Below are 25,883 nucleotides of genomic sequence, written 5' to 3' on the forward strand. Positions count from 1 at the left end.
GATGAATATCTCAACTCTTTGAGATGACTCTGTAACCTTTTCCCTTCCAGCTTTATGTAAATCAACAATTTTTGATAAGTCTAAGTCTTCTGTCGAAGTCAGAGTCAGCTCTAAGCCACACCGCCCATCTGCCTACAATGTGAATCTTTGAATGATGTTTTCAGCATGAGCAAGAACTAAACAATGATTTGCGTGTTACTGGTTAAAACAGATTTGTGTTTGTTCATAAATGTAAATTAGATGAACATCGGACCATATTTTAAGACAAATTATACAAAAATGCAGCTAATTCCAAAGGGTTCACTTACTTTTTTCTCGCCACTGTAATGACTTCTATTAAGGCAATGACAAGCCAAGCATGTACTCTTATTATAAAACCAAGTAATACATATTTAATCATATCAATTTAGGACTCAGGAAGAGTATTAGAGTGGATTATGGTTTTCCCATAGAAAGAGCAGAACGAGAAATGTGGTTTCCAGGGTCATATGATTCTCCAAAAACTTAATCCAACCCAGACTTCAGGAATATAAACTAATGAAGCATGCTACCACAAAACAATGTTGCATTAGCACTACCATAGAAATATTGAACAATTCAATCTCCATCAAAACGAGTGTCACTGTAACTTTTGCTGAATACGCTGAATTTGGCCTCAATTTCACAAGCTTTTCTTGAGTCAGCTGCTTTAGAGACATCATCATGTTTATCTGTGACATGATGATATGTAGTTTAACAGGACCACAAGAATAGAAGAGTCATAAAGTCAGCAGACATATATATTCAACCTTCAATAACTGATTTTCTGGACTCTTGGGGGCAGTGGAAACACAACAGAACAAACAATCAGCAAACAATCACTCATTCACACATTCAAAATACATGCAGCAACATTAGCTCTTTTTAGCTACAGTGGGGTCCAAAACAAAGTGGCCTCAGACTTTTGGACCCCACTGTATGTTTTGGTTTCAAGCAACTCCTGAGAAGATTATCTGACTCTTTTGCTGCTAAATGCTCTCACTATGTTCTTAGCTGTTATTAACTTTTCCTCTCTTATGTTTTGGTGCTGAGCTGAAATGCTGCGGCCGAAAACGATCAGACCAACCAAAACCAAAACAGTAAAACCAAAACAAGGAGCTGAAAGACGCACTAAAATTCACAGGCGTTGAGCAGAACCAGAGATTTTATGATAATCCTCATTTCATCATTATGAGCACCTCCTTTTGCAAACAAATAGTCATGTAACTCATTGATAATATGAAAATACTGAATATAGCTGCTTTAATATGAGTTACGCATCATGTATCTAAAGTTTGCTAACATTAGCCAACATACGCTAACTGGTCATACCAGACCAAGAAAGGCTGTAGCAGCAAAAACCTTAAGTGTAATGAAATGAGCAAAGGTGTGCTTTATTCAACTCTTTGTTTGTAAGAAGAAAGTTGTGTTATTTATTCTACATTTTACACAGTCTGGCTTCAAAACACAAATAAAAACATGAGAGTAAATTATAATTTTGTACTTCCAGGTGTGACTTCAAACCCGTCACTACCATGTGCTAAATTTTACCGCATTAGATCACTACTAACCAGTTTGTAAAGCACCTCACCATCATCATGCCTGCAATGATTTTTTTTTTTTGGTCAAAGTTAAATTGCACTGTTGAGTCTGCAGACTTTAGAAAAAACCTCAGTACTAACAGTTACCCTAACTGAAAGAGCACAGCAAACAGCTCCAGGGATAAAGAGTGAAATTTTTCCTCTTGCACTAATATATATATATAATAGCAGCAGGGTTACATGGTGACTGAGGAGACTGTCCTTCAGCTGGACAAAACAAGTTCAGCTGCATGAAACTGACCAGAGCTGCTGTTTTGTATTAAACTATCACCTCTCACCTCCCTATGAGGTGAAGAAAGAAGAATCAAAGAATCAAATATTTCTAAATTTTAATATCTTTGAATGTAAAAACAATCATCAGTTTTAAAGTGCTGCTGGTTGTGAAGCTAAGAAATCATTACTATAACTATAAGATGACAGATGCATCACTCCACAGACACTCACCAACAGTTCCTGCTCCCCCTCCCTTGATATGTGCACCATGCTGCAGCAGACATCCTCTCTCCACCTACGAGGGGCGCCAGCAGTGGTCTCATTTGTCACCATGCAACGCTTCTCTCTGCTCTTCATCCTACTGTAGGACCCTCACTGCCACACACACACACACACACACACACACACACACACACACACACACACACACACACACACACACACACACAAACACAGACACCCCCCCCCTTCATTCTCTGTCCCTTCCCTCCTTCTACCTTTAGTGCACACACTACTGCAGAGGAGGCCCTCAGCCTGCTGTCTCTTTCTCTCTCTCTCTCTCTCTCTCTCTCTCTCTATCTCTCTATCTCCAGTGAGATGATGATGATGATGATGATGATGATGATGTCACCAGCTGAGTTTCTACGAACCTATTCATGCAACATCCTGGAAATTTGATTCACATTTTGACTGGCAAATTGGAGCCTATTTGCAACATGTGTTGGCCGTCCCTTTAGCCGCAGTGATCTGCACAGCTGCCCGCTGCAGAACACTTCCTATATCCAGAACATGGGGAAAAGCAAGTTATATTCACATATCAAGTCAATCTAAGTTCAACTGAACTATGTGCTATAGCCAGATGGCCGAACGGCATATCTGCAGAGCTGCATGCAGATCGGATGCAAGATAAGTGTGAGACTGTAACTTACTGCTGCGGTTTGTTACTAGTGTCGTTTGAGGATATTCAAATCTTCTTTCACTCTGCGCTGTAAACTGGCTTATTTCTGTCTCGGTTTCTTATTTCTGTCTTGGTAAGTTTTGCTTTTTTCTAGTGAAATACAGAATCTTTTTCGGGCTTCTAAATATCCTTGACCACACTTAGCCAACAACTTGTCACAGGTAGACACCAGCTCTTTCAGATGGGGTCACAGGTTCAAAGCTTTAGGAACCACTTGTTTTTGATTTCCTGCACACAGAACTTTCTTAAATATTTTCATTTTCCATGACTTTAATCAAAGTTCGTCTCTCTCCAACTTGAGAGGGTGCCAGTAATCAATCCACACTGACCGTTCCTCGCCGTACTGTCACAAGTGGATGTCACTCCTGTGCACTCAGGGTGCTCTAAAGTGCCAGGGTGAAAGTGTCCTCCAAAATGGCAGAAGCCTGGATTCTTGTCATCTCAGTTGTGACATGTGACTTCCTCTTTTGCTTTTTACCATCTCCCATCCTCCCATCCTCTCACCCCCAACTCAGCTGACTTTTCTTCTTATCCACCACAGGTCTCACTCTGTCTCTTTTTCCTCTCTCACTCACCATATTACATTTTTCTTCTGCCTACTGAATGATTCAATTCCACCATATTCTTTCCATGAATCATTTGCACTGTGTGTGTGTGTGTGTGGTGTGTGTGTGTGTGTGTGTGTGTGTGTGTGCATGCAACAAGGCCACTCCGACTGCAGGAGGCGCTAGTAGTGGGCTAGGTCTGCAACCATCTCTCTCTGTCTCCCTCTCTCTCCGCCCCCCCCCCCCCCACACACACACACACACACACACACACACCCCCCCACCCCATCCCTCTCCCTCTGCTGTGTCTATGCCACCCCCCAGCCACCCACTCATGCCCCCCCCACACACACACACACACTCTATCACCCAGCACTGCAGAAGAGGCCTCTTGTCTCCCCTGCAGTCTGCAAGGCCTTTCTTTAGCAGCTCCCCCCCCACCCCCACCCCATCATCTCCACCCCATCTCTCTCTCTCTCTCTCTCTGTCTCTCCTCCTCTGTCTCTCGGCCTTGGCCGGTGTTATTGTCCCAGTTTGTGGGGCACCGTGATCTAGATGACCTCTACTGACACGCGATTTTCAGAGGATGTGAGGTACAAGATGAAACGTTGCACCCACAACATCACAGGCTTTACCCATTCTGCCCACTGGCTCCTGTTGGCTTCCTGCAGGGGGCGCCACCACCGCCGTTACTACATTACAACATTACAACCTGCTCACCCCCCCATGTCCCTTTCTTCTGTCTTCCTCACCTCTTGTCTCCCCTCCTTCCCTCTCCTCCCCTCTCTCCCCTCTCTCTCCTGCAGGTCGTCACTGCTCGGGTGGGTGCAGGCTGCAGGTCAGGTGGGGGCAAATGTTAAACTGACCCGTGTCCAGTTCGACCAATTAGCCTCCCTCCTGTTAAGCACAGGGGCTGTTTTGTCTCGGCAGCCTGCACCTCTTTGTGTCTGACAGCACACACACACACACACACACACACAGACAGACAGACACACACACACACACACACACACACACACACACACACACACACACACACACACACACACACACACACACACACACACACACACACACACCAGGGCCTCTCCGTCTCTCTCCTCCAGCTGCAGGGGGCGCCATCTCTACACCACCACCACTGCCATCGCCTCCCTTCCCCCCAAATCCTTCCCTCCCTACCCCTTCTTCTCCCCTCTTTCTCTCTTCTCCTCCTCCTCCTCCTCCTCCTCCTCGTGTTCCCTTCCCCTACACCCCCCCCTCCATCTGCCCCTACCACTTCCTCCCCTCTTTCTACCTTGCCACTCTCTCTTCTCCTCCACCCTCTCCCTTCCTCTCCTCTCCCTCCTCCTCACTTCTCCTCCTTCATGCTCCTGTCCCTCTCTGACTCCCTTTTTCCTCTCCTCCCCTCCCCCCAGCGCCTCTCCCCACCCCTTCCCTTCGTCTCCCTCTCTCTCTCTCTCTCTCCCCTCCCCTCCCCTCCCCTCTCCTCCCCTTCCCCCCCTTTGAAAGGCTGTTAAGCGCTCCTTCTGCACACAGCACTGCAGATGAGGCCTCCGCCTCCCCCACAGTCTGCCAGGCCTGTCTCTCTCTCTCTCTCTCTCTCGCTTTCCTTCAGCCTCCCCCACCACTCCTTCCCTTCCTCCCTCTCCCTCGCTCCTTACAACAGCATAGCAACACTGACTAGCCAGCCAAGGAGAGTCTTGCCTCTCTCTCTCTCTCTCTCTCTGTCTCTCTCTCTGTCTCTCTCTCTCCCTATTGCACTGGGGTAATTTCCCTCCATTTTAGATTCCACATCCCTGGGCGGCGAAGGATGGGATTTTAATGAAATACTTGGAGGTAAAAATATACATAGTGAATGTACGCATCAACCTCACTCAATTTAACTAGGTTGATAGAACAGTGTGACTCACTCGATATAACTCCGTCAGAACTGATTGATCCCGACTCTGGGAGAGTACCTTTCATCCAATGGTGCACCTCAGCAAAGGGTTAATAATGTAGTGTTCTGCTAACATGCAGGCAGGGTCTATTTGGTATAGGCATTAAAACCAGAACACAAAGGGACAAATTACAGCTCTCTGAAAAACACATCTTATATATTCTCTTTCATGTTTTCTTAAAACACCTGGAAACAGGGACATTCAAACAACGCTATATATATATATATATATATATATATATATATAGCGTTGTATATATATATATATAGACACACACACACATATATATATATATATATATATATATATATTGCGGATATATTGTGGATGAGGTTTTCACAGGATGGCCACTTAAAAGTCACAATTCATAACCCCAACATCTGGAGTAAAATCCTCTTCAATTGTTTCATACATTTTATAAAGTCATCACAATGACGTCATTGACTCCCTCACCCGTAATTTCTATGGTCATAAACACGCTGATGAGTCTTTATCCAGCAGTAACTATCCATTCTTCATTACACCAGAAATATCATACCAGTGTGATCTTGTGGGCAACTTAATTTTGGTTACCAAGCAATGCTGGATGTTCCTGGAACTATTTTTGGCTACTTAAAGACACAACTCCTGTGTGACAAAGCTGAACTTCCTGTGTGAGGAATCGTTGTTGGGCTAGAAGGAGAATATATATAATTACATATACATATATTTTGTGATGACCCTTGGGGTCCTCTTGGTTTAGGATCCTCTTACTAACCTGTCTCTCTTGGTCTGCAGGTAGATAATTGGTACATCTGGAACACCTGTGTGTTTCAGGGTATATAAGTCCTGGGTGCCTATAACCTCTCTGCTCGTCTTCACAGGCACACCTCGTTTCGGGTTTGGTTATATTGTCTTAGTTTAATCCTTATGTTTAGTTCTGTACCTTACAACACCTGCATTCACATGCCTCACTCGTGCACACCACACACACACACACACACACACACACATTACACACACATTACACACATTCATTTCTTCATCAAAGTAATGTAACTTAATACATTTGATCACTTTTTGATTACTACTACTTTTCAGTACGATTGAGTCTGTCGGTGCCCTGTAGAAATGTCACAACCTGATGACCTCTCCAAGTTCATATCTAATGAAAACACATTGCTTAATGAAGTTAGTGAGTGTTATTAGATCTAACACCTATCACCTATCTGATCTGCCAACAGAATGGTAAATGACTGCACTTACATAACACTTTACTGGTGTTATTGACCACTCAAAGCGCTTCACACTTTCCATTCACACAGACGCTCATGCAGCGCTTTTTCCTACACATAAACCACTTTTCTACCATACACCCACATTCAAACACCCATGATACTTAGGGGGCAATTTGGGGTCCAGTTTTTTGCCCAAGGACATTTAAAAATGTGGACTGGAGGAGCCGGAAATCGAGCCATGGACGTTTCGGTGAGTGGACAACCCGTTCCACCTCCCGAGCCAACAGAAGGCATTCCTGCTCGGCCAAAGCAACAGAACGAATGTTACATTCTACATATCGGCTTATTAATCAAAGTTACATTTATTTTGCAATTGAATTATATAATCCCATTACATGTCATTAGTTAGTCCCTGTGTATATCTTTTAGAAATATAAAGGACTGGAAAATAAAATCCCACCCTGGGTTGATATTCCCCACTGTATTCTCAAATTACAAAGCAATGTAAAACCTCATTACGATGTGCTGTCAAGATACTTCAGACCTGAGTGGTTGATGAAATATTCAGTTGGCTAATTTTAAATTACTCCTAAATAAGATTTTTTTTTTGGGGGGGGGTGTTTATGAGAATAGCATCATACTTTGATGTCACTTAAAAATGATTTTAATATACAGAAACCAAAATGACAGGTATCTTTTTGGCTCTGTATATAACCATGTAAGATCCCTTTTTCCTGGCTGCTGGCCTGGATTTGGCATCTGCATTGTTTAGCTAATTGCAAAGAATGATTTCTGTACAAAACCTATAACAACATCGCTTTTCAAATCATACTTAAACCAGTTCATTCAGCCTGGGAGCTCAATGCATCCATATACATGGTCAATCAAATTAAAAAACGTCACTCTCTTGTGTTTTTGTGCCAAAATATTTCCCTCGCTTCATGAGGAATCTGAAGATGAGTTGGTGACAACATTGTGTTCCAGTGGGCAATTGTGATCAGTCTTGTCCCACCTACAGAATCAAACAGAACTGTCAGTGCATCCTGCAACGGCCTGTTTACAGTTTACACTTCTGAATGACTCCTTCCTCCCTACATCGCTGCCAAGTCAATGTAAAATGATGCTGCACCAGTTTCCTAGTTGAGTAACATGTTTCAACAGTGAGGAACATTTTTGCAAGAGATATTTGTTAATATCTGGTTGGTGTTTTGGAGATTTATCTGGTGACCTTTCATATTTATCTTGGGAGTGCTCTTGGGGGGGGGGGGGGGGGGGGGGGGGGGGGCAACCAGTGCACCATGGAGCGCAGTTTGCACCATTAACCATACTCTAATCTGATTTATAGCCCCTTTAACCAAAAAGAGGGGCACGTCATCGCTGTACTGGTCACTTTGTGACAGGATGTTTAACCACTTATTCATAGAAAATTTTGCTATTTAGCATGAAGTGCACGTTGCAGTTTTAAGAAACAAGTTTAAGGAGAAGTTTCAAAGCTTTTCTAACCAAGAACACACAATCCTTCTGAATGAAGAAACCATCACCCGTTGCCTTTAGTTGTGTGAGAAGCACAATTACAGCACTTTATTGTTCATAAATGCTTAAGTGAAAAATGAAAACATAAAACAAATACACACAATTCAAAGAACACATACCAAACACAACTCTCTTTTCTGAAAAAGAAAGAAAAAAAAAAAAATTGATTTCACTTTTGTGGATGTCAGTAAGGTGGTTATTGTCCAGTCTCGTGGGGCAAAGAAACATAAAGTTAAAACTGTGAAAATAGAACGTACAGTACAGTCGAGGCTAATGAGCACAAGGCTGCAGAAAGTGGATGAAATGCTCCTTTATACTGCGAGAGAATGAGAATATCTCAGCGCCAATATTCTTTCAGAACGGCATTCATAGAAAAAGATCAAATAAAAAAAAATAAAAATCATAATCAAATTAAAAAGCAAAAACAAATCAATTCAGTTCTTTCATTCTTATATATTGATATATTATTTTGCAAAAAAAAAAAAAGAAAAAGAAAAGAGCTAGGTTTTTGTTAAAAAATAAACTTAAACATACAAGAAAATACCAGCCACCAAAGCAACACCTATCGTTAAGCATATCAATATAGAACATATGAGGCTACCTTACACACAGGTAATAGCAAATATTTAAGGGTACATGTACGGCAACGTCTGTCCAAACATGTCTAAAAGACTGTACAAATTTACACTACCTATCTCGGTATAACTACATGAAAAATGATGGATTATCTGGTCAGCCTGAAAGCTTTACCTCACAACAACTCAATATTTTAAAGCCACACTTACAAGTTCAGTGGCTAAATCAACGTTAATAACTCCTCAATGTAATAAAGTATATAGAAGGCAGAAAACGTTTTCTATTTGTTTGGTGTAACTTCACTTTTGTCTTTGCACCTCCCCCTCCCGCTCGGAGAGGGTGGAGGAAGAAACATTAAAACTTTGTTCACAAATCTTTACATCAGTCCTAGCTGCTCGTCGAGTCCTGCCTTTAAAAGTCATTGAATGGCTTGTTTTGAGATTTCACTCAAGGAGACTTCTCTCCTCCTCCTCCTCACTCCCTCCCTTCCTCACAGATGCCCAATGTAACAAGGCAGTGTCCTTCGGTTTAGGCGAGGCAGATTTGTTGGCGTGGATCAAACCTAACGTGTCTCTCTGACTGTGTGAGTCTTTGTGATTTCTCCAGTCAGACCTGCTGTTTGCCCAGCTGGGCCCCGTCTCTCCTGCTTCTTGCAGATGATGGTACAAACTTGGGAATAATGATGGGCAGAGTGTCTCTTCCCTTAGCAGCCGGTCTCTCCGAGCTCTCCGTGGGCCTGAAGCCGTTCTCTACATGCGGCCCTTCGTACTCGTCCTCATCCTCCTCCTCGTCATCATCATCATCGTCCTCGTCGTCATCATCATCCTCCTCGTCGTCATCGTCGTCCGACATGTCATCTAGATCCGAAACAATCTTGCCCCCTGTCCTCTGATCTATTTTCTCCTTAGCTCCAGTAAGCTGTTCGTTACCATGGCGATGTACCTCTCCCTCTTGTTCTTTGTTATCTTTCTGCTGCTCTTCCTCATCACTGTCAGAGTCAATGGCAATGGGCTCAGAAAGGTCTAGAGGCATTTTCTGTGGTAAGGTGCTGTTGATTGTCTTGGTTTGGTCTCTGCTGGCACTGTTGGGTTTGGGGGCAGATGGTGCTGCTTTAGAGCCTTGCACAGTCCCTACTGGCTTTCCCTTTGGTGGTGGGGCCACACCACCATTAGCAGCTACAAGTTCCCTGTGTCTCTGCAGAGCCTGCTCTGACAGCCCCATGCGCATCCTAGATGTCCGCCTCTTGCTTTGTCTCCCCTCGTACACGCCGTCCTGGATGGACGCTAGCTCGTGACTCACTTTGCTGAGCTCGTGCATACTGAACCCGAGCAACACGCTAGTGTTTTGGGTTTCGCATTCCTGTACGCATTTTCTCCGCCTGTTGACGAAGTGGCTGGAGATGTCCGACTTCCACAGCCACAGACTGGCTGCCAGCTTCTCCACCTCCCGTTGTGTGGGGTACGGCGCTCGATTGAAATACTGTGTTAGAAATGCCTTCCTGGACTCATACGACTCATTCTCATGTCCTTTGGGGTCGAGAGCCAGAACCACAGGTTCATCAGGGTTTTCTACAAATGTAGATGGACCGTTGCTGTCCCGTGGGTGGGCCCTTTCCCCGGGGGGGCCGGGCCTCCTTCGTTTTGGTGCACTTGTGTCTGAGCTATCAAAGCTGGCCCGCTTGAGAGCGCTGCTCTGGGCCTGCCCGACCCGAGAAGAATGAGCCACCCGGCTGTCCTGCCCATTCTGGGATTTCCCTACGCCTCGACAGTGCACCAAGTGTAACGTGATGGTGGAGGCAGTCATGTTGCTAGTATAAACCCCCAAGCAGTGAATACACTTGTAGGTCAGTTTCTTTTCTACAGGATGGACTGTCTGAATCACCTGGTGCCTCTCTCTCAGGTGATGGGCCAGTGAGTCTGAGATTGGGCCCTTAAGGATAGAGAAGCAAAGTGGACATAGTGTCTTGCCCACATCCCTTTTGTATGGGACAGATGCCTGTGGGGCGCTCTTGGTTGGTGCACTGTCTGCAGCCACTGAAGGTGTTTTGGGTGGGTGCTGAGGCATTAACCTCTTGCCTGATATTAAGGAGGCAGACAAGGATGATGACACAGAGGTGTTGTTGTTTTGAGCATGAAACGCCACCGACTCCTCTGGGGCGTCTCTCATGTTGTAGGTAGTGACGATCAACTGAACATTCTTGGGATTGCCCTGCTGCAGAGTGAGGTCAAAGGTCAAGGGAGAGTCTGTGCGTGGGCCTACACTCTCATCTGGGTGCGACAGCCGCATGTGGGCCACCATCTTCTCAACATCATTGAAGGTCGCACGGCAGTGCGGGCAAGACAGGCCGTGGATCAACATGTGGTTCAACAGTGTGTCACTGGGGAGATAGCGGTTGCAGTAGAGACACTTGCTGGTGAAGTTGTGGATCTTCATGATGTAGTTGGCAACAGCAGGCACCTTCTCTGCTTTGTGCTCTTTTTCAAAGTGAGAACTGTACACGTTCTCTGGGAAGAGCTCATTGCAGATGGTGCAGATTTTCCACTTCTGGGTGTAGGACGTGCCGAGGACCGAGGAACCGCTTTTCTTGGCCGTGACAGATGCTACAGTTGTAGCTGCTGCTTGAACACGTGAACCCAGAGGATTGGATTTGAGCGAGGAAGAAGAGTTGACCACAACTGGACTCCGCAGACCGCCACCAGAAATTAGCTGCTTTGCTGCGTGTGACTGCTGGGGCACAGAAACCTGGGCATTCCCTGGTAAAGTAACCCTCACCTGCTGGCCGCCAACAGAGAACGGATGGGTGCCCCCAGCCTTTAATCCTATTGCATCATGTTTCATCCCAGACAGAAGACTCTGAGAGTTAAAGCCCCCCTTTGATGTGATAACAACCCGACCCAGCTGCTGTGAGCCAGGAGACCTGGTAGTGGCCATTACTGCACCTTTAGGGCCCATCCCAATGATGGTCTTGTCTCCTTGGGATTTGGGGGGGATCATGAGAATGGGTTTGGGGCGGGGGACTATCACACTGGTGTGCCCAATCATAGCGGTGACCTGGTAGCCGATCCTCTCGTGGTCCTCGATGACGTGTTGAACAAGTGCCTCGTAGGTCCTTGGAACAAACAGACACTTCTTGCAGTGGATCTGGTTGCTGTTAACATTGTTTGTGCTGTTACTCTCTGTATTCCCTGTGCCGCCATTCTGAGCGTGTGTCTTCTCTCCCGGTTTCACAATGTAGGGCTGGGCGACTTGCTGGAAGTGTTCCCGGTAGATGTGCTTTCGCACTACATTGTACAAAGGGTCCCTATAGGTGCATTTCTTGCAGTAGTACACTGCTTGTTCCACACTGTCCCCGGTCCTCTTCAGCACGCCGTCCTTCATCAAGAGCCCACCAGCCCCTGCCACCATTCCACCTGGACCCTGCCGCACGGTGTTGTTAGGCATGTGGAAAAGTTTGATGTGTGTTTCCAGAGTCTTTTTGTTACCATTGTAAGTGCAATAGGGGCAGTTGAGCAGAATGTTGTTCTCAAAGTCCTCGCTGTGGACGTTGCGGAAGTGGCTCTTGTATGCAGAGAAGTACTTGGATGAAAAGAGGCAGCCAGAGCAGCAGAAGGGCTTTGATCTGTAGTCCTGGAAACACAGAGGTGGGAAAAAGCTTAGACTTCTTTGTCTGAGAGAATTAAAACCATTTTATTCTACCATTACACATATTTTCTGTTTCTGTGATGTAAACAGAACAAATTATTCAAAACAACAGACTCAAATGCCAGTGTTGCAAACAACAGGATATTTTTGTGGGAGTGTGTATCTGTGTGTGTGTGTGTGTCACACACCTGGACTTTGGTATGTGATGGTTCCCACATACACACATCTTCCCAGGTAGTGTGCTTTATGTACACATCAGGAGGAGTGAAGTCTTTATAGTCCTTAACAACAAGGAAACAAAGATTATTATTCAAGGTGAAACAAATACACAATCAATCAAAACAATGTATTTGAAACATTCACCACGAACATGCTGCCTCCATGGATGCATGAGATATAACTTACTCGCCTAATTCATTTGCACTCATTTCATTTCAGCTCGCTCTGAATCGCTACTGTGTTTTACTGTCATTTATAGTCACATTTCTCTCGTCTGCTTTCTGTTTCACTGTGTGTGTGTGTGTGTGTGTGTGTGTGTGTGTGTGTGTGTGTGTGTGTGTGTGTGTGTGTGTGTGTGTGTGTGTGTGTGTCTGACTTAAGTCTGGTTTATACTTCTGCGTAGGATTCGACATAGAGCCTACGCCGCAGCCTACACAAGTGGCCTACGCTCCTGTGAGCATTCATACCCGGGCTCTGCTGTGTCTGTGTTGCTCTGCAGTTACAATGCTAAAACGCTAGTTGGCTGTGCGGTTCCTACGCCACTGTGTGTACTTCAAACAGTGACAACTGACACCGAGTGGATCATGTTGGAGTTGGAGCTGATAAATGTCGTACAACACTTATTTTTTCTGAAATCACTGCAACGCAGAAAAGAGAGAAGACGTCGGAAAAGTACCAACTTTGACCTGATTGAGGCAGAAGGAGGGGGACTCTTCTGTGCTTGCCAGGGCTGCACCGTACCTACGCTGTACCTATGGTGTCAATTCAACCCCACACACACACACACAAACAGGCTGACAACTCATTATGTAAAGTGCAATAGAAGCTTTCCAACAAGTTTTCTAAATCCTGTAAAACGAATGATGGACAGATGTCGAGCCCAAATGTCTGAAATTCAGGCCAAAATATCAGCAGTTTTTAAACGCACTCAACCTAGCGACAGTGGTGAGGATGCTAATGGCTAACAGCTACCACTAGCGTTGAGAGCTCTAGCAGCCTTTCTTGTGCATTAAGTGAGATAAAACAGAATGAGGACACTGTGTCAATGAGAACAAATCACATAATACTGCATGTGTTGGAAAGTCCAGTTCAAAGATTCCTTTCATCATACATTATCTACATTTATGCAGCTGAGTCAGGAACCCTGCTGCTTAACATTTATTTCCTGCAGGGAGACAAACGGAAGAATTATCTCAACTCCTGAACCGACCTTATTATTAAACCAAAACAAGCTTCCCGTATTTACACCAATGTCACATGTATCCAAACAAGAACCTTTCACAAACCTCAAAAACAGATGAAACTAACACTGGCACATGAATTTGAAGAAAAGTCCTATTTGGCAATCATAAGGAAACTCACACACCGTGTCCTTAAGGCAAAGATGTCAACACAAATGTGCAGCAGTATGTGTGGGAATTACACAAACAGCACAGTCTGGGCAGGCTCACCTCTAGGTGATCTCTACAGAACTCCAAGCCGATGTCTCCCAGAACCTTCTTGACATTTTTCCTCGCTTTCCGCAGACTGCCCAGGTTATTGACAGGGAGCTGGAACATGCTGCCCACCTGAATAGAAAAGACACACACAGCATATGATCAACAGGTGTAGGGGAGAATATGGATGTAAACTGAACCATGAGTCATGAAATGAACAGTTCTCTGAAACAATTCTGTCTTTTCATTGACTACACTTGCATAGTACAAAATGTGAAAGGGGACGCCTTCATTAAAACCCCTTTCAGACATAAAATACACAACACTGATGTCTTCAGCTACCTGTGGTAGGAAGTAACGACGGCTTTGTGACATTTAGACATCGTTGTCTCTTACGTAAATTCAGACAAAACTACAGATGTGAAAACTAGTCTAGCATTTGCAACAAGACTCATATGACTAAAAATGATAAAGTTGTTCCCCAACAGACCAAAGTGTGGGAGTGTCGGAGATTCAGACTGAAAGCAGCCGTGCGTTAAAATCGTGCGAGGGGCTGTGGTGGTGGGGGCATGTTGTTTAAAGTGCTGCTGACACAATGAAAAACAATGCAGGAAGTCCAGTCTGAATAACAGATTAATGCATCTAAAGATTTATCAGGCACCAAAAGGACAAACAGAGAAACAATTTGTAAAGCTCATATACTCAAACAGGATTTTACAACTGGGACGTTTTCACAGCAGCAACTCTTTTATCTTGTCGTGATAATCACATGGCAAACAGTAGAATAACTCTGTTCATGTTAACAAAGTATTTTACGTCAAGTAATCCACTACACGAGTGCTTGCGTGTAGGTGACTGGCACAACACAATTACATTGCGGCAAAAGCTGAGCCTGGTGCAACTTTTTTGCCTGATGACCCTGCATTGTTTTTCCTGAGCCTTTTGCGCTGGCACCCCCCCACTGTTCTGACAGACTGGCTCCATTCAAACCAATGAGAGGCCTGTGTTATTTCACACAAGGCTCAAATTGGTGTAAATGCAGCCTTATTTTGAAATGGAGATTTAGAGAAATGTGCTGCCATATAAAATATTATTTTTCACAGCAGAAATTCTGACTTGTCATAGTAGGAGAATCACAACATTTGATGATGATGATGATGATGATGGCTCTGTTCACTTCAAGTGTAGCAGTAGACCATGACAGTGTGACAGTTGCCAGAATTATATATTATTTGCACCTATGCCTTACCTACTGTGACATGTCAAAAGTCTTCTGTGAAAACAGCCTGTTCGCAAAGATTCAATTCAGAAAGTTTAATAGGCTGATGAGGCTTCAGCAAGCAAACATGTTTCCATCAAACCTTTAAGACGGAGAAAAGGAACACTGAAGTTTCTGACGTATAGTAGACACGATACACATTCCTGTCTATGGTCTCTCACTGGTGCACTGACTGACACTCAGTGGTAATGCACCAAGATATACAGCAATGCACCGGCAAAGGGCAGGGTAGAAGAAGACCGCTATCTTGTAAACATGTGCTGAATGTAAACAATGCGGGTTTCAAATCATTTTAAAATTGGTTTTGCAAATCTTTTATGAAAGAAACACAGTCATTACATTTGTTGGACCTTTGGACACACAGTGCATTTTAAGTGAGAAATGTGTACATAACTTGACAAGAAATCTCCAGCTACAGAGTCACAAGCCAGTGCTCAGTGTTTTACTCATGATAACTACAGTGTAGTTTTTACATTGTGTGCCCACTGTGATAAATGATAAATAACAATAATGAAGTTTTGATTTGACCTTGCAAAACGTGACTGGTCTGTCTGGAGTAGAAACAAATGTGGCGAGCAGAGAGAAAGACCCATGGTTCAACACAGAATACAGCTTAACCGACATACACCCATTCATTATGTGTTATTATCAATAACAATTAGTTAATTATTAGTTAAAGTCACCTCTTGCCAGAAGAAGTAAGGGCTGTTAAATTCACTGTCCAGAGTGGCTGGTCAAATATCTCTATTCAAATCAGGGCTAGATATAGTGAGGTCAAAGGTCACTGATGCATGATGACATAGAGGCAGCTCAGTGACAACAAACAGCACTGTCCCAAACAATTCCTGTGAACACCTCAGCTTATTTCCCTTCTGGAAAACACAAAACAGAGAGGGGGAACTGTGTGTGTGTGTGTGTGTGTGTGTGTGTGTGTGTGTGTGTGTGTGTGTGTGTGTGTGTGTGTGTGTGTGTGTGTGTGTGTGTGTGTGTGTGTGTGCCAACTGTTGGCCTAGTGATGAGCTGAGAGAACCAAAGTCGATCCTCCTCACTCACTGTCTTGCCTGCCTGTTGTCTGTCTTACGTAGAGAAACGTGCAAAGGCTGGAGTGAATGAAAAGAGACACACACCCCTGCCCACTTCCCTTCTCTGTCTCTCTCTCTTTTGCTTCCTCCCATTACTTGTAGATGGCGCTAGAGAGGATCTCCATTATGTAAGCCTCCCTATACTCTGCCTGCCCCCTTTTTCTCCCTGCCTCGCAATACCATCACAGAATGGCGCCTCCTATTGAGTCAGCAGCAGCCTCTACAATATGTCTGCAGTGGAGGGGGAGGGGAGGGGAGGGGAAGGGAGGGGAGGAGAGGAGGGAGGGATGTTGGGAGGGAGGAAGGGGAGGGACAGAAGGAGCGAGAGAGATCAGGGAAGGGGGAGGGTGAGTGTGAGAGAGGATGAGGTGGGGGGGTGGAGGGCGGGTGAGGGAGCTAGGAGGAAGAGAAGGGGGAGAGAGAGAGAGAGAGAGAGAGAGGGGAGGGGGAGCGAGTGAGCAAGTGAGGGTAGAAGGAGTGCGAGGGGAGAGATGAGAGGAAAGGAGAGAGGACAGAGAGTGAGCGACGGAAGTGGATGGGAGGGGAGGAGGGGGGGCAGGGAGGTCGGACAGACAGGCTCAGAGGAGAGGAGAGGGGAAGGAGGGAGGGTGAGGGAAGGAGGGGAAGAGGCTGAGAGAGGGAGAGAGAAAATGGAAGAGGGTGAGAGAAAGAGGGGGCGATACGTAGGGGAGGGGGGTGGGAGGAAGAAAAGGAGAGAGAAAAAAGCCAAGGAGAGGCTGAGCAGGGAGGGAAGGGAGGGAGAGAAGGAAGAGGAGAGGGAGGAAAGGCGATAGGAGGCTGCTCTGCTCTGCTCTGCTGAGGGCTGCTGGCAGAAAACAGGTTTCCCCCTTCTACTGTGGTGTGAGAAAGAAACAACAAGAGGCCTACAAACCTTCAACCACAGATTTACTAACGCTCACTCAGTCCTCCACTGGGACATGGTAACCTATGTTCTGGCTGCTGTTTACACTCCTCAGTCAAGGTGTAGGTGTTTACCAAGGGGAGAGGGGCAGCGTCTGGTGACATCTACATTCACAAAGATACCAGAAAAGTTTAGGATGCTCAAAATGCACTGGGGTTAGTTGTGTCAATAGGCTAAACACCTGTCTGCAGTCCTGAGCAATAAAAGGCAGAAGGCTGTCCGTGTCTGTGTGAGTGTATATGTGTGTGTGATTGATTGATGGTAGTGACCATGTTCATCATCTGACACTTGTCCTGACCGAGTGACAGCCCCCCCCACCCAACCCCTCCCCTCCCCTCCCTCCACCGGCTCAAACACGAGGTACGAGTGCATCACAACCCCTGTGTCACCTGGTCGGATCCTGGTCATATTCTTATCACCTCCGAGGGGGGTTTGATTATTAAAAAGGAAAAACATTGATAAGACAACTCACAGTTAAATGGATTCCATACCACGATCTCACTGTGGTTGTGAATATGTATCGTGTGTTGCCCAAGACAAAACTCTCTGTACAGTGATGAAGCTACACTTTCACCACTCGCAGCATTTCTCGCATTGAAAACGTTAACTCGCAAAATGTGTCGCGGTGCGTTGTGGTAACGTTAGTGTCAGTCAATGTGGTCTCTGATCAACATCTGGCAGTATCCAGATCGATAGCTTTGGCAGGGAGCTGCTGCCACTGACAAAGAATGGGGACACACCGCGCTAAGTTAGCATGCTAAGCTAGCAACTCGCACCAACAACATGGACTATTCACAAACTAATGCTGCCATTTTTTCCTCCTTATTTTTCCGCAAAGCACATTCGCCTACATTTTTATCTTGCCCGATGTAAACAAACCTACTGGAGAAGTCATTCAACTTGACATAACGCTAAACCCCGTACCCCTGACTTATACAAACATAACGTTAGCTACATCTACAGCCAAGTTACCTTAGCTGTAGTTCACCGCCACCCATCGCATCTCCGCAGGTAGCCACAGCTAACAGCAAACTATCTCGCTTTGAGGGATATGTCCAACATTATCACAGACAAGTTTACCTGCTTTCACATCCAGTGCTCCCGTCCGAGTGAATTGTGTCACCTCAGGTTGACTGAGACGATGTACAGACACTTTCACTATTTTCAGATATCTCCGTTAATATCCTTTCAGGTGACAACTAGCTTCGCGGGGGGAGCCCGGCCGTTGGTGCACCTTCCAAACCCGACTGTCCCTCGCCGACAAGGGCTATCCTCTTCCCTCTGGTCGGCAAACGGGAACTGAGAGCCTCCGAGCCTCATTAGACAATTAAAACCTCCATTCCCTGGAGCGGTGAGGGCGGACACATGTCCTGTTGTCGGGAACAACAACCAGCGTACCTACTCTTTCAAATAAATTGCCTTAAGTCTGCCTGTGATCGCCTGGCAGCCGATAACGTTTGGACCATTCTCCTCTGTGACAGACAATACACATCCAGCCTAGAAACTGCCCTATCCAAAATGGCGCAAATAAAAGGGGCGGAAGTGACATCTACTTGATTAGCATAAATAATCTCATTGTGAGATCCTCGCGAGCCCGGCTCATTAAAACTCTTGATTGGTTCGTCAATCAATTTGGCCAATTGAGAAAATGCCTGTTGAAAAAAAAAATTGCCTCGTCCCTCAAAGCTTGGGGTTGGCCTTTGGTTTCTGTGACCGAGGGCTGTGGGGTAAACAACCCGACGTAGTAATTGCGGGATCTGGCCGACAGCGGGCGTCCTCCTGGAGTGGGTCTCTCCGATTTAGGCGCATGCGCGGTCTGGCTACATCTGGCGTCCAACCCCCCCACCTTCTCCCCCCCAGTGGAGGGTCAGCTGTACAAAGTGCCACAGCACTCAGCTCAGAGGAGACATCAACGTTTGAGTCAACGGTAGGTGGCGCTGTACTATTCTGTGTTATTAAACATTGATATAGAATTATATAGAAACCGACCGGAACTACTTTCCTGTTCAAGAGGCAGCTCCAAGCAAAGCACTGTCTATCAGCACCTCACTCTAGAATGGTTTCAGTGATGGTAAAAGTTCTCCATCAGCAGGGGTTCATTCTTGCCCTCATACCCCCCTTCCTGTAATCATCATCATCATCATCATCATCTTCATCAGTGACCAACCCACAACCACCATTCCTACCTTCCTATCACTTTCTGTGCAATTTATTTCTTTTAATGCTAGAATAGGACCTGACTAACTCAAGATGTGCAGTGTTCTCATTTAATCAAATATCTCAGTTTATGAAAACCTGGCCTCAAGCTCGTGTAATGCTGCTGCTTTCAAAGCGCCAATTCTCACAAACACACAAATAAAAAGACACACCCCAGAACAAAACACACACTCTGGAGCTTTCAGGGCCCCTGGACTTTTCCAGCCCTGGGGCTGCTGCCTTGCACCTGACACTTTCATTGGTGCAAGGGGGAAAGTGGGATGTTAACTGTCTTTACCCTCTGGCCTTTAAAAAACAAATCGTTTACATATGTTCATCCTGTTGTGACCCCTGGGTGATTTTTTCCATTAGTTTGTGTCAGAGAGGTACAAGCTGGTGTCTGTTGACTACTATGGCCTCAGCATAAAGTAACACTATGTGCCAGGGAAGATCATGAGATGTGGTTGAAAGTCCCAAAAGAAGTTAGAAGGTGTCAAACTGTTTCCAAGGTCAAGAATGAACTTTTGTACTCACATTTTCTCTTGCAGTATTAAAGTCTTCAACTTTTCTTTGGATTGTGTTATCTGACCTGCCTGCGTTTAGAAAAACCAGCAGCCCACCCATGTTTCACATTTGACCTTGATCAATCAATGACTCACTGTACAACAAGAGCACAATCAGAAGACAACAGAGCCAACAATACAAACTGTTTAATTTCATACAAACAGTCACAGATTATCATAAACCCCTCTCACAACTGTGTAAATGCAGAGTACAGTCAGCTGTCTGGACTGGGAATGATGAAACACTATCTGCTCTGTTCAAAATTCATGAAAGAGGGTGATGGGAATGTAAAGCACTACGTTCCTTCAGTATTCTGGACGGCTACTGACAGGGAATTATTTTATTTATTTACTGCTAACAGGGGAGAGAGATGTCTCCTTTGTCATTTGCCGTCATGTCGCTGTCTGACTGTGGGCAAGTGGAGCTTTTTTCCCTCATTACAATCCAAACTACAGTAGAGTATGTAAGACAGCGACTTTAAAAGCCATCCAACCGTGGGATATCCACAGTGACTACATCACTGATCATGTTGTGGCAAAGAGTGTGAGCAGTCCTTTCACGAACGACACAATCTCATTTCCTCCCAGTTTGGACTCTCCGTAAACTCGATCCACAAAGGAAATGGGTACCTGTTGTTTGGAAGAAGAGGACAGAATGGTTTTAGTTAGGTTGGAAGTTTGGATACAGAAAAAGAAAAAGCTCCTTTCTCCCTTATTTTTACACACAGAATAAAGGTTTCACTAATCTGACAAGAGGCTTTAAACAGTCTGGAATTAAGATATTAATCTAGTCCACATTTAACAAGTCTAAATAAAGTGGTTTTTAAGATAGACCCAGGCTAATGTGGTGTGGATGCAGAGAAAGCTGTAAAATCGTTGTTTTTTAGCAAGCAAGAGTTGAATCGAGGGCGACCCGACTTGGATATTGATCATTGAAGATGTGTCAGCTCTTATCCAAAAAGCTTCTTCAGTTGTTATTCAACTTTTCTTTGATAACTGTGACCTGGATGACTGAGAATCTTTACAAACATTGTCCTTTTTTGTTGCACAAATCACAAAGTGGGTTTAAGTTGTGTTAAGGCCTTGATTTCTAATTCTTTTTAACTTCTATAAATGGTGTAAATAAAGGTGAATCTAGTGAAAGTCAGTGTCATTGCAAAAGGATTTATGTGAAAATCATATGTGCACTTAGTAAATAATCACCTCGCAAAGAAAACATAAATACGTGAATGAGCCAATGAGCCAATGAATGAATCAGGACTTCACCTCTCCAACTGTGTAGTTGAGCTGTCTGGCACGGACGATCATCTCCATCTGAAAGACGTACCCTTTGGACACGCAACGCTCAACCAGACTCTCCAACACCTTCTTCTTGTACAGCCTGACAGGAGAGAGACAAAGCAGCAGGAGTGTGAGAAAACATGGTTCGATGCTCGTACAATGCAACAGTCCGTGGCACTTATTTCGTAGCACTTGCACCACTTGCCTGAAGCTGCCTGTGAGGTCTGAAGCACCGGGTCTCAACAACACTTGAGTCAGAAAGTTTGCTCCCCGACTGTTAACGAGAGAGGGAGACACCAGGAAAGAAAATGAAACCTCTGTCTCTCGCCTGTTGTGATCAGGGTCAGTGCAAGACGAATGACTGGAAACTGAAGACTGAATTGTTGCTGACTTGCAGTTACCTGATGAGTTTCCTGCGCAAGTCCCAGCCGTATACGCCTCCGTTGCCTTGGTAACGAGTACCAGACACCAGGTCGTAATTACCCTCCTTCTGCTTTCTGGCAAACAAGACAAAACAATCTTGTAACTAAAGGATGCGTACACAATTTCACTATCAACTGTCATTTGTGGCATAGTGATTAAATATCATTATGAAATACAGAGATTTTGTGTATGTGAACTGAAAAACACATCAAAATATAAAATAGGAAAGAAAGGAAATGGAAATTTAGAAACACTTACTCAATAAATTCTGGGATAAATTTGGGCTGGAAAAAAAACATACAAAGAAAGATAAAATATCACTCATTGAAATTAGAGAATAATCAGATAAACTCACACCTCAGAACCAAATACTACGTCAGGCGCAATTCAGGAGTCTTTAATAGAATCAGCTAGAGGTGAAATAATTAGTTGATTAATCAATTAGTTGTCAGAAAGAATGAATCCACATCCATTGTGACAATAATTCATTTTAAACACTAGTTCCAGCTTCTCAAATGTGAGGATTTGCTTCTTTGTATCATGAATATCTTTGGGTTTTAGACGAAACAAGCAAATTTCAGACATGGAATTTAGGAAAAGATGATTCTGAGACATTGTAGAGTAATCACCATTTTCTGACATTATATTGACCAAACGATGAATCAGGTAATTGAAAAAGTAACTGGCAGACTAACAAAATTAACTGTTGGACACAGCCCTAGCTTCACCTTCATGTGTGGCGTCACCATCTTCTGTTATCATGCCAGAACAAGGCAAACACACCCAGTGGGAGTGAATCTACTGTTCGCACACAATGAAACAAGCTGCACTCACATGATGTGAAAGATCTGCATCCATTATGATGACGAAGTTCCCAGTTGCGTGCTTCATGCCATGGATGTAGGCAGTGCCTTTGAGAGGAAACAAGAGTTCATCAATAGTTGGCAAAGGTAATTTATTTACATGAACACACTATTTTTAACACAGTTTTGAACTTACCTAGGCCTAATTTTTTCGCTCTTGGCCGTAGAAGCTGAAGCAAAGAACATAGAAAATAAGAGAGTGCATAAAAATCCTATGCACTATTTATTTATTAGAGCAACTTGCTACTAGAACATGGTAGACTGCTGTCAAAACCTTACCCAACCAGTCAGTTATTGTCTCTGCTGCATTTTAATTACCTCTAATACAGACTTTTCACAGTTTAACAAAATGCATTATCAAGGTCTGCTCAAAGAAGAGCTGGGATTAACACTGATTCTTTACTTACTATCTTGTCCTCTCCATAAATTTTCTGCAACTGCTGTGCCACCTCCAGTGTGCCATCTGGGCTTCCGTCGTCAATGACGATTACCTCGTAGTTATATCCACTGTGAATAAAGCAAATTATTCTTCAGGTTGTGATTTGGTTAGGTCTGACATACACAAGCGCGCACACGCACACGCTTTGGCTTTACTATAGTTGAGAGGACACTAGTTGACATAATGATCCTCTAGCAGCCCCTTACCCTACCGTAACCTGAACAAGCTTAACTAAACGTTGTTGGGCCTAGACCCTAACCTAGCTCTGACGTTAAATCCTAAACCCAGTCTTAACCCTCAGACAACCCCTTCACGTCGTGAGGACCAGCCACTGTGGGTTAGTGACAGCTCATCACTGACTTGGCAGCAGTAATGGTAGCTAACATTAGCACTAGCCGAGCAGCTCTGCCGGCTCCCCGGAACTCACCTTTCACCGAAATATTTCACCAAAAGCCAAACTATGAGAGGGAGGTTTTCCCTTTCGTTGTAGGTAGGTAATAATACAGAGTACTTGTCCCCACTGTCCCGGTTTGGGGGAGAAGTTTTTCGGCTTGCCATGGCGACTTGAATCCACTTTAGCCTCACTTCGTGAAGTCAAAAGAGAGCCACACAATATCCGGTTTATGATTTTCAAAGTAAATTGAGTAACTCTACTGTAAAGTCACTGATAAATAAATGTAGTGGAGTGAAAAGTACATTTGCTCCCAAAATGTCGTGGAGTATAAATACAAAGTACCAAATAATGGAAGTACTTAAGCAAAGTACAAGTACCTTAAAATTGTTCAGCAGTAAGAGTAGTTGAGCTTAGTAAAATTCCACTACTGCATTTTAAAATATTTCCATAATCAGTCTGTTTACATCAGCTATACTGAAAAATCACGGAAAGATCATGGGAACATTGTAACTGTTCACATAGTTATTCCCTATGTGTTCCTCTCTTGTATCAGTGATAGATTTAAGTGTAATTCTAATACATGAAAGTGTATAACATTAACATAATACGACACTATCAGGGCAATAGAAAACATGATAGAAAATGTTGCTCAGTGATGTCCTCACAGGTTCATTACAAAGATGATATATTGTTTTCTATATTAAGTAACTAAACTTCAGCTTCAGTTCCCCATGGTAACAGGTACCGTTCGCCTTTATTTTGAAAATAATCTAACATTGCTGACAAAACCGGAAATCGAGCGTGCCACTGAAACTAACTTGACGAAGCTTGTTGCTTACAGGTTGGAACTTCCACGGTGCTCTTCAAAATAGACGCCACTGGAAACTTTCTCTTCTACATGGTTCCGACAAAGGACTGTGACATTATTTTCATTATTGATTCTTGATTAGTTATCACATTTAGCCAAGTTTTCTAGATTGAGTGTCTTGCCCAAGAGCACTGCACAGCAGAAAACAGCATGAAAAGAGTTTCATAGAAAGTTATTTTGAAAATAAACATAATTAATTAGATACATATTAATGGATTTTTTTATTAACAAAATCAAAAACATACATACTAAAGAGCCAAGGAAACAAACAAACGATAACATCTCTGACACTGTCTCTCTCTCTCTCTCTCTCTCTCACACACACACACACAAACACACACACACACACACACACACAAACACACACACACACACACACACACACACACACACACAAACACACACACACACACACACACACACATTACCCAAACCCCAGGAAATCAGAAAATGTAAACATGAATTTTCAATATGAATACATACAGTATAAAATATCATAACATGAATAACTGTATACAGTAAATATAATAAACAATATACAAATGATCATACACACGACAAAGGACATTCTCACAGTATCATTTCTACCATGGAACAAAAAGAGGCTTTTACACCATGGATTATGCATTTTCATTATCATTGAGGCAGTTAAGGTTAGAACGGCAGATGAAATAGGTAGAAATGTAACACAGATGGCTAAACTACTTGATACAGTGCATGAATACATAAACATAGTAACAAAAGGTTTCAGTGCGAATAATGGTGTATAAGACAGCACTTTACTGATCCCAGTGGGATAATATTTTCCTTTATGATGCCATCTGTTCATCAGAACACTATTCTACATTAGAAAGCTTCCTACTTATTCTCAGTTCCTTTCTCAGCTGTTTTGTTTATGCCAAAGAATGCAGTAACAATAGGACAGAGAGAGATCCTTCCTGTGTTATCTCCTTTTCTCACATATGATGAAGCTTCTGCATCAGTCAGTGGCAAGTCCAACACACCAAACCTGCTCAGCGGTGCTTTTTTAAGCTCCATTCCTCGTCTGTAATTCAGCTCCAAAGGAACCATAGTCATCTCAAACAGATGTCAGTCACTCAGTCACCTTACCATCGCCGCCTGCTTCTTCATATCCACTCAGGGCTGGTAGCCATAATAAGGGTCTTCTGGGTGGAGAAGGCACACACACAAAGAAGAGTCAAGAGGGGGCTGTTGGACTTAGATTGATCAGGTGGACACAAAGACAAGTCCAGTGAATGCTAATGTTGCTCTCTGTCTGCTGGATTTGTAATGAAGCAACTGTTTGTTACCACATCCTCCAAGAAAACACTTTCTAAGGTGATTAAATCTCTATGTTGCATTTACAGCTTATTGTACTCCCCCAACATGCCCGTAGACATCAGCTGACTGCCTGTAAGGTAGAAAAAAGGAGCTATCTAAGATGCCTGGGGTCGATGTGAGATGAGTAATCTACCCTTATGGAGAATAATGCTTTTACAACCAAATCATCTTTTCTTGCTACTGTATAAGAATTCCAGTTGCCTCATGGAAAACGACATTAATCTTGAACTTAAATCCATATCATGATTGTAAACCCGTCACCTCAGTGTGAGCTGCCACCGGCACACCTGGATAATCATACTTCAATACTGCCAGGCTGTGTGTTAGTTGAGTT

At 44.0% G+C, this 25,883-nt stretch overlaps 3 protein-coding genes across 4 annotated transcripts in view; all 3 read right to left on the reverse strand.

Annotated features, from left to right (window-relative positions):
* Positions 1-8,018: 8,018 nt before the first annotated feature.
* Positions 8,019-18,807, reverse strand: adnpb (activity-dependent neuroprotector homeobox b). Its single transcript, XM_056385815.1, has 4 exons — positions 18,262-18,807; positions 13,914-14,030; positions 12,432-12,524; positions 8,019-12,228 (listed from the first exon to the last, which is right to left on the reverse strand). Exons 2-4 carry the CDS (start codon positions 14,019-14,021, stop codon positions 9,208-9,210), a joined length of 3,222 nt encoding a protein of 1,073 aa, XP_056241790.1. The 5' UTR covers positions 14,022-14,030; positions 18,262-18,807; the 3' UTR covers positions 8,019-9,207.
* A 1,263-nt stretch (positions 18,808-20,070) lies between these two features.
* On the reverse strand, positions 20,071-23,541 carry dpm1 (dolichyl-phosphate mannosyltransferase subunit 1, catalytic). The gene is made up of 9 exons (XM_056385456.1): positions 23,374-23,541; positions 22,915-23,014; positions 22,644-22,677; positions 22,479-22,555; positions 21,903-21,928; positions 21,623-21,718; positions 21,427-21,495; positions 21,207-21,321; positions 20,071-20,570 (listed from the first exon to the last, which is right to left on the reverse strand). Exons 1-9 carry the CDS (start codon positions 23,502-23,504, stop codon positions 20,466-20,468), a joined length of 753 nt encoding a protein of 250 aa, XP_056241431.1. The 5' UTR covers positions 23,505-23,541; the 3' UTR covers positions 20,071-20,465.
* Positions 23,542-24,416: 875 nt separating this feature from the next.
* LOC130175147 (collagen alpha-1(XX) chain) overlaps positions 24,417-25,883 on the reverse strand; it is a 28,607-nt gene continuing 27,140 nt past the window's right edge. Inside the window, exon 42 of one of the 2 annotated variants that reach the window (XM_056385452.1) lies at positions 24,417-25,371. In XM_056385452.1, coding sequence (XP_056241427.1) covers positions 25,346-25,371 — 26 coding nt within the window. In that variant the 3' untranslated portion in view covers positions 24,417-25,345. Of the gene's footprint in view, positions 25,375-25,883 lie in introns of both variants that reach the window. The other variant, XM_056385451.1, reaches the window with a different exon arrangement.

The sequence above is a fragment of the Seriola aureovittata genome, chromosome 9, assembly GCF_021018895.1.
Source record: "Seriola aureovittata isolate HTS-2021-v1 ecotype China chromosome 9, ASM2101889v1, whole genome shotgun sequence".
In the NCBI taxonomy this organism is placed as follows: Eukaryota; Metazoa; Chordata; class Actinopteri; order Carangiformes; family Carangidae; genus Seriola; species Seriola aureovittata.

Coding starts and splice junctions, on each gene's coding strand:
- adnpb (XM_056385815.1), bottom strand. CDS start 14,021: ATGTTCCAGCTCCCTGTCAATAACCTGGGCAGTCTGCGGAAAGCGAGG. Junction 12,525..13,913: donor TCTGTAGAGATCACCTAGAG/GTGAGCCTGCCC, acceptor CTTGTTGTTAAG/GACTATAAAGACTTCACTCC. Junction 12,229..12,431: donor CATCACATACCAAAGTCCAG/GTGTGTGACACA, acceptor CTGTGTTTCCAG/GACTACAGATCAAAGCCCTT.
- dpm1 (XM_056385456.1), bottom strand. CDS start 23,504: ATGGCAAGCCGAAAAACTTCTCCCCCAAACCGGGACAGTGGGGACAAG. Junction 22,678..22,914: donor TTTATGGAGAGGACAAGATA/GTAAGTAAAGAA, acceptor TCTTTGCTTCAG/CTTCTACGGCCAAGAGCGAA. Junction 21,929..22,478: donor ATGCAGATCTTTCACATCAT/GTGAGTGCAGCT, acceptor TTTTTTTTCCAG/CCCAAATTTATCCCAGAATT.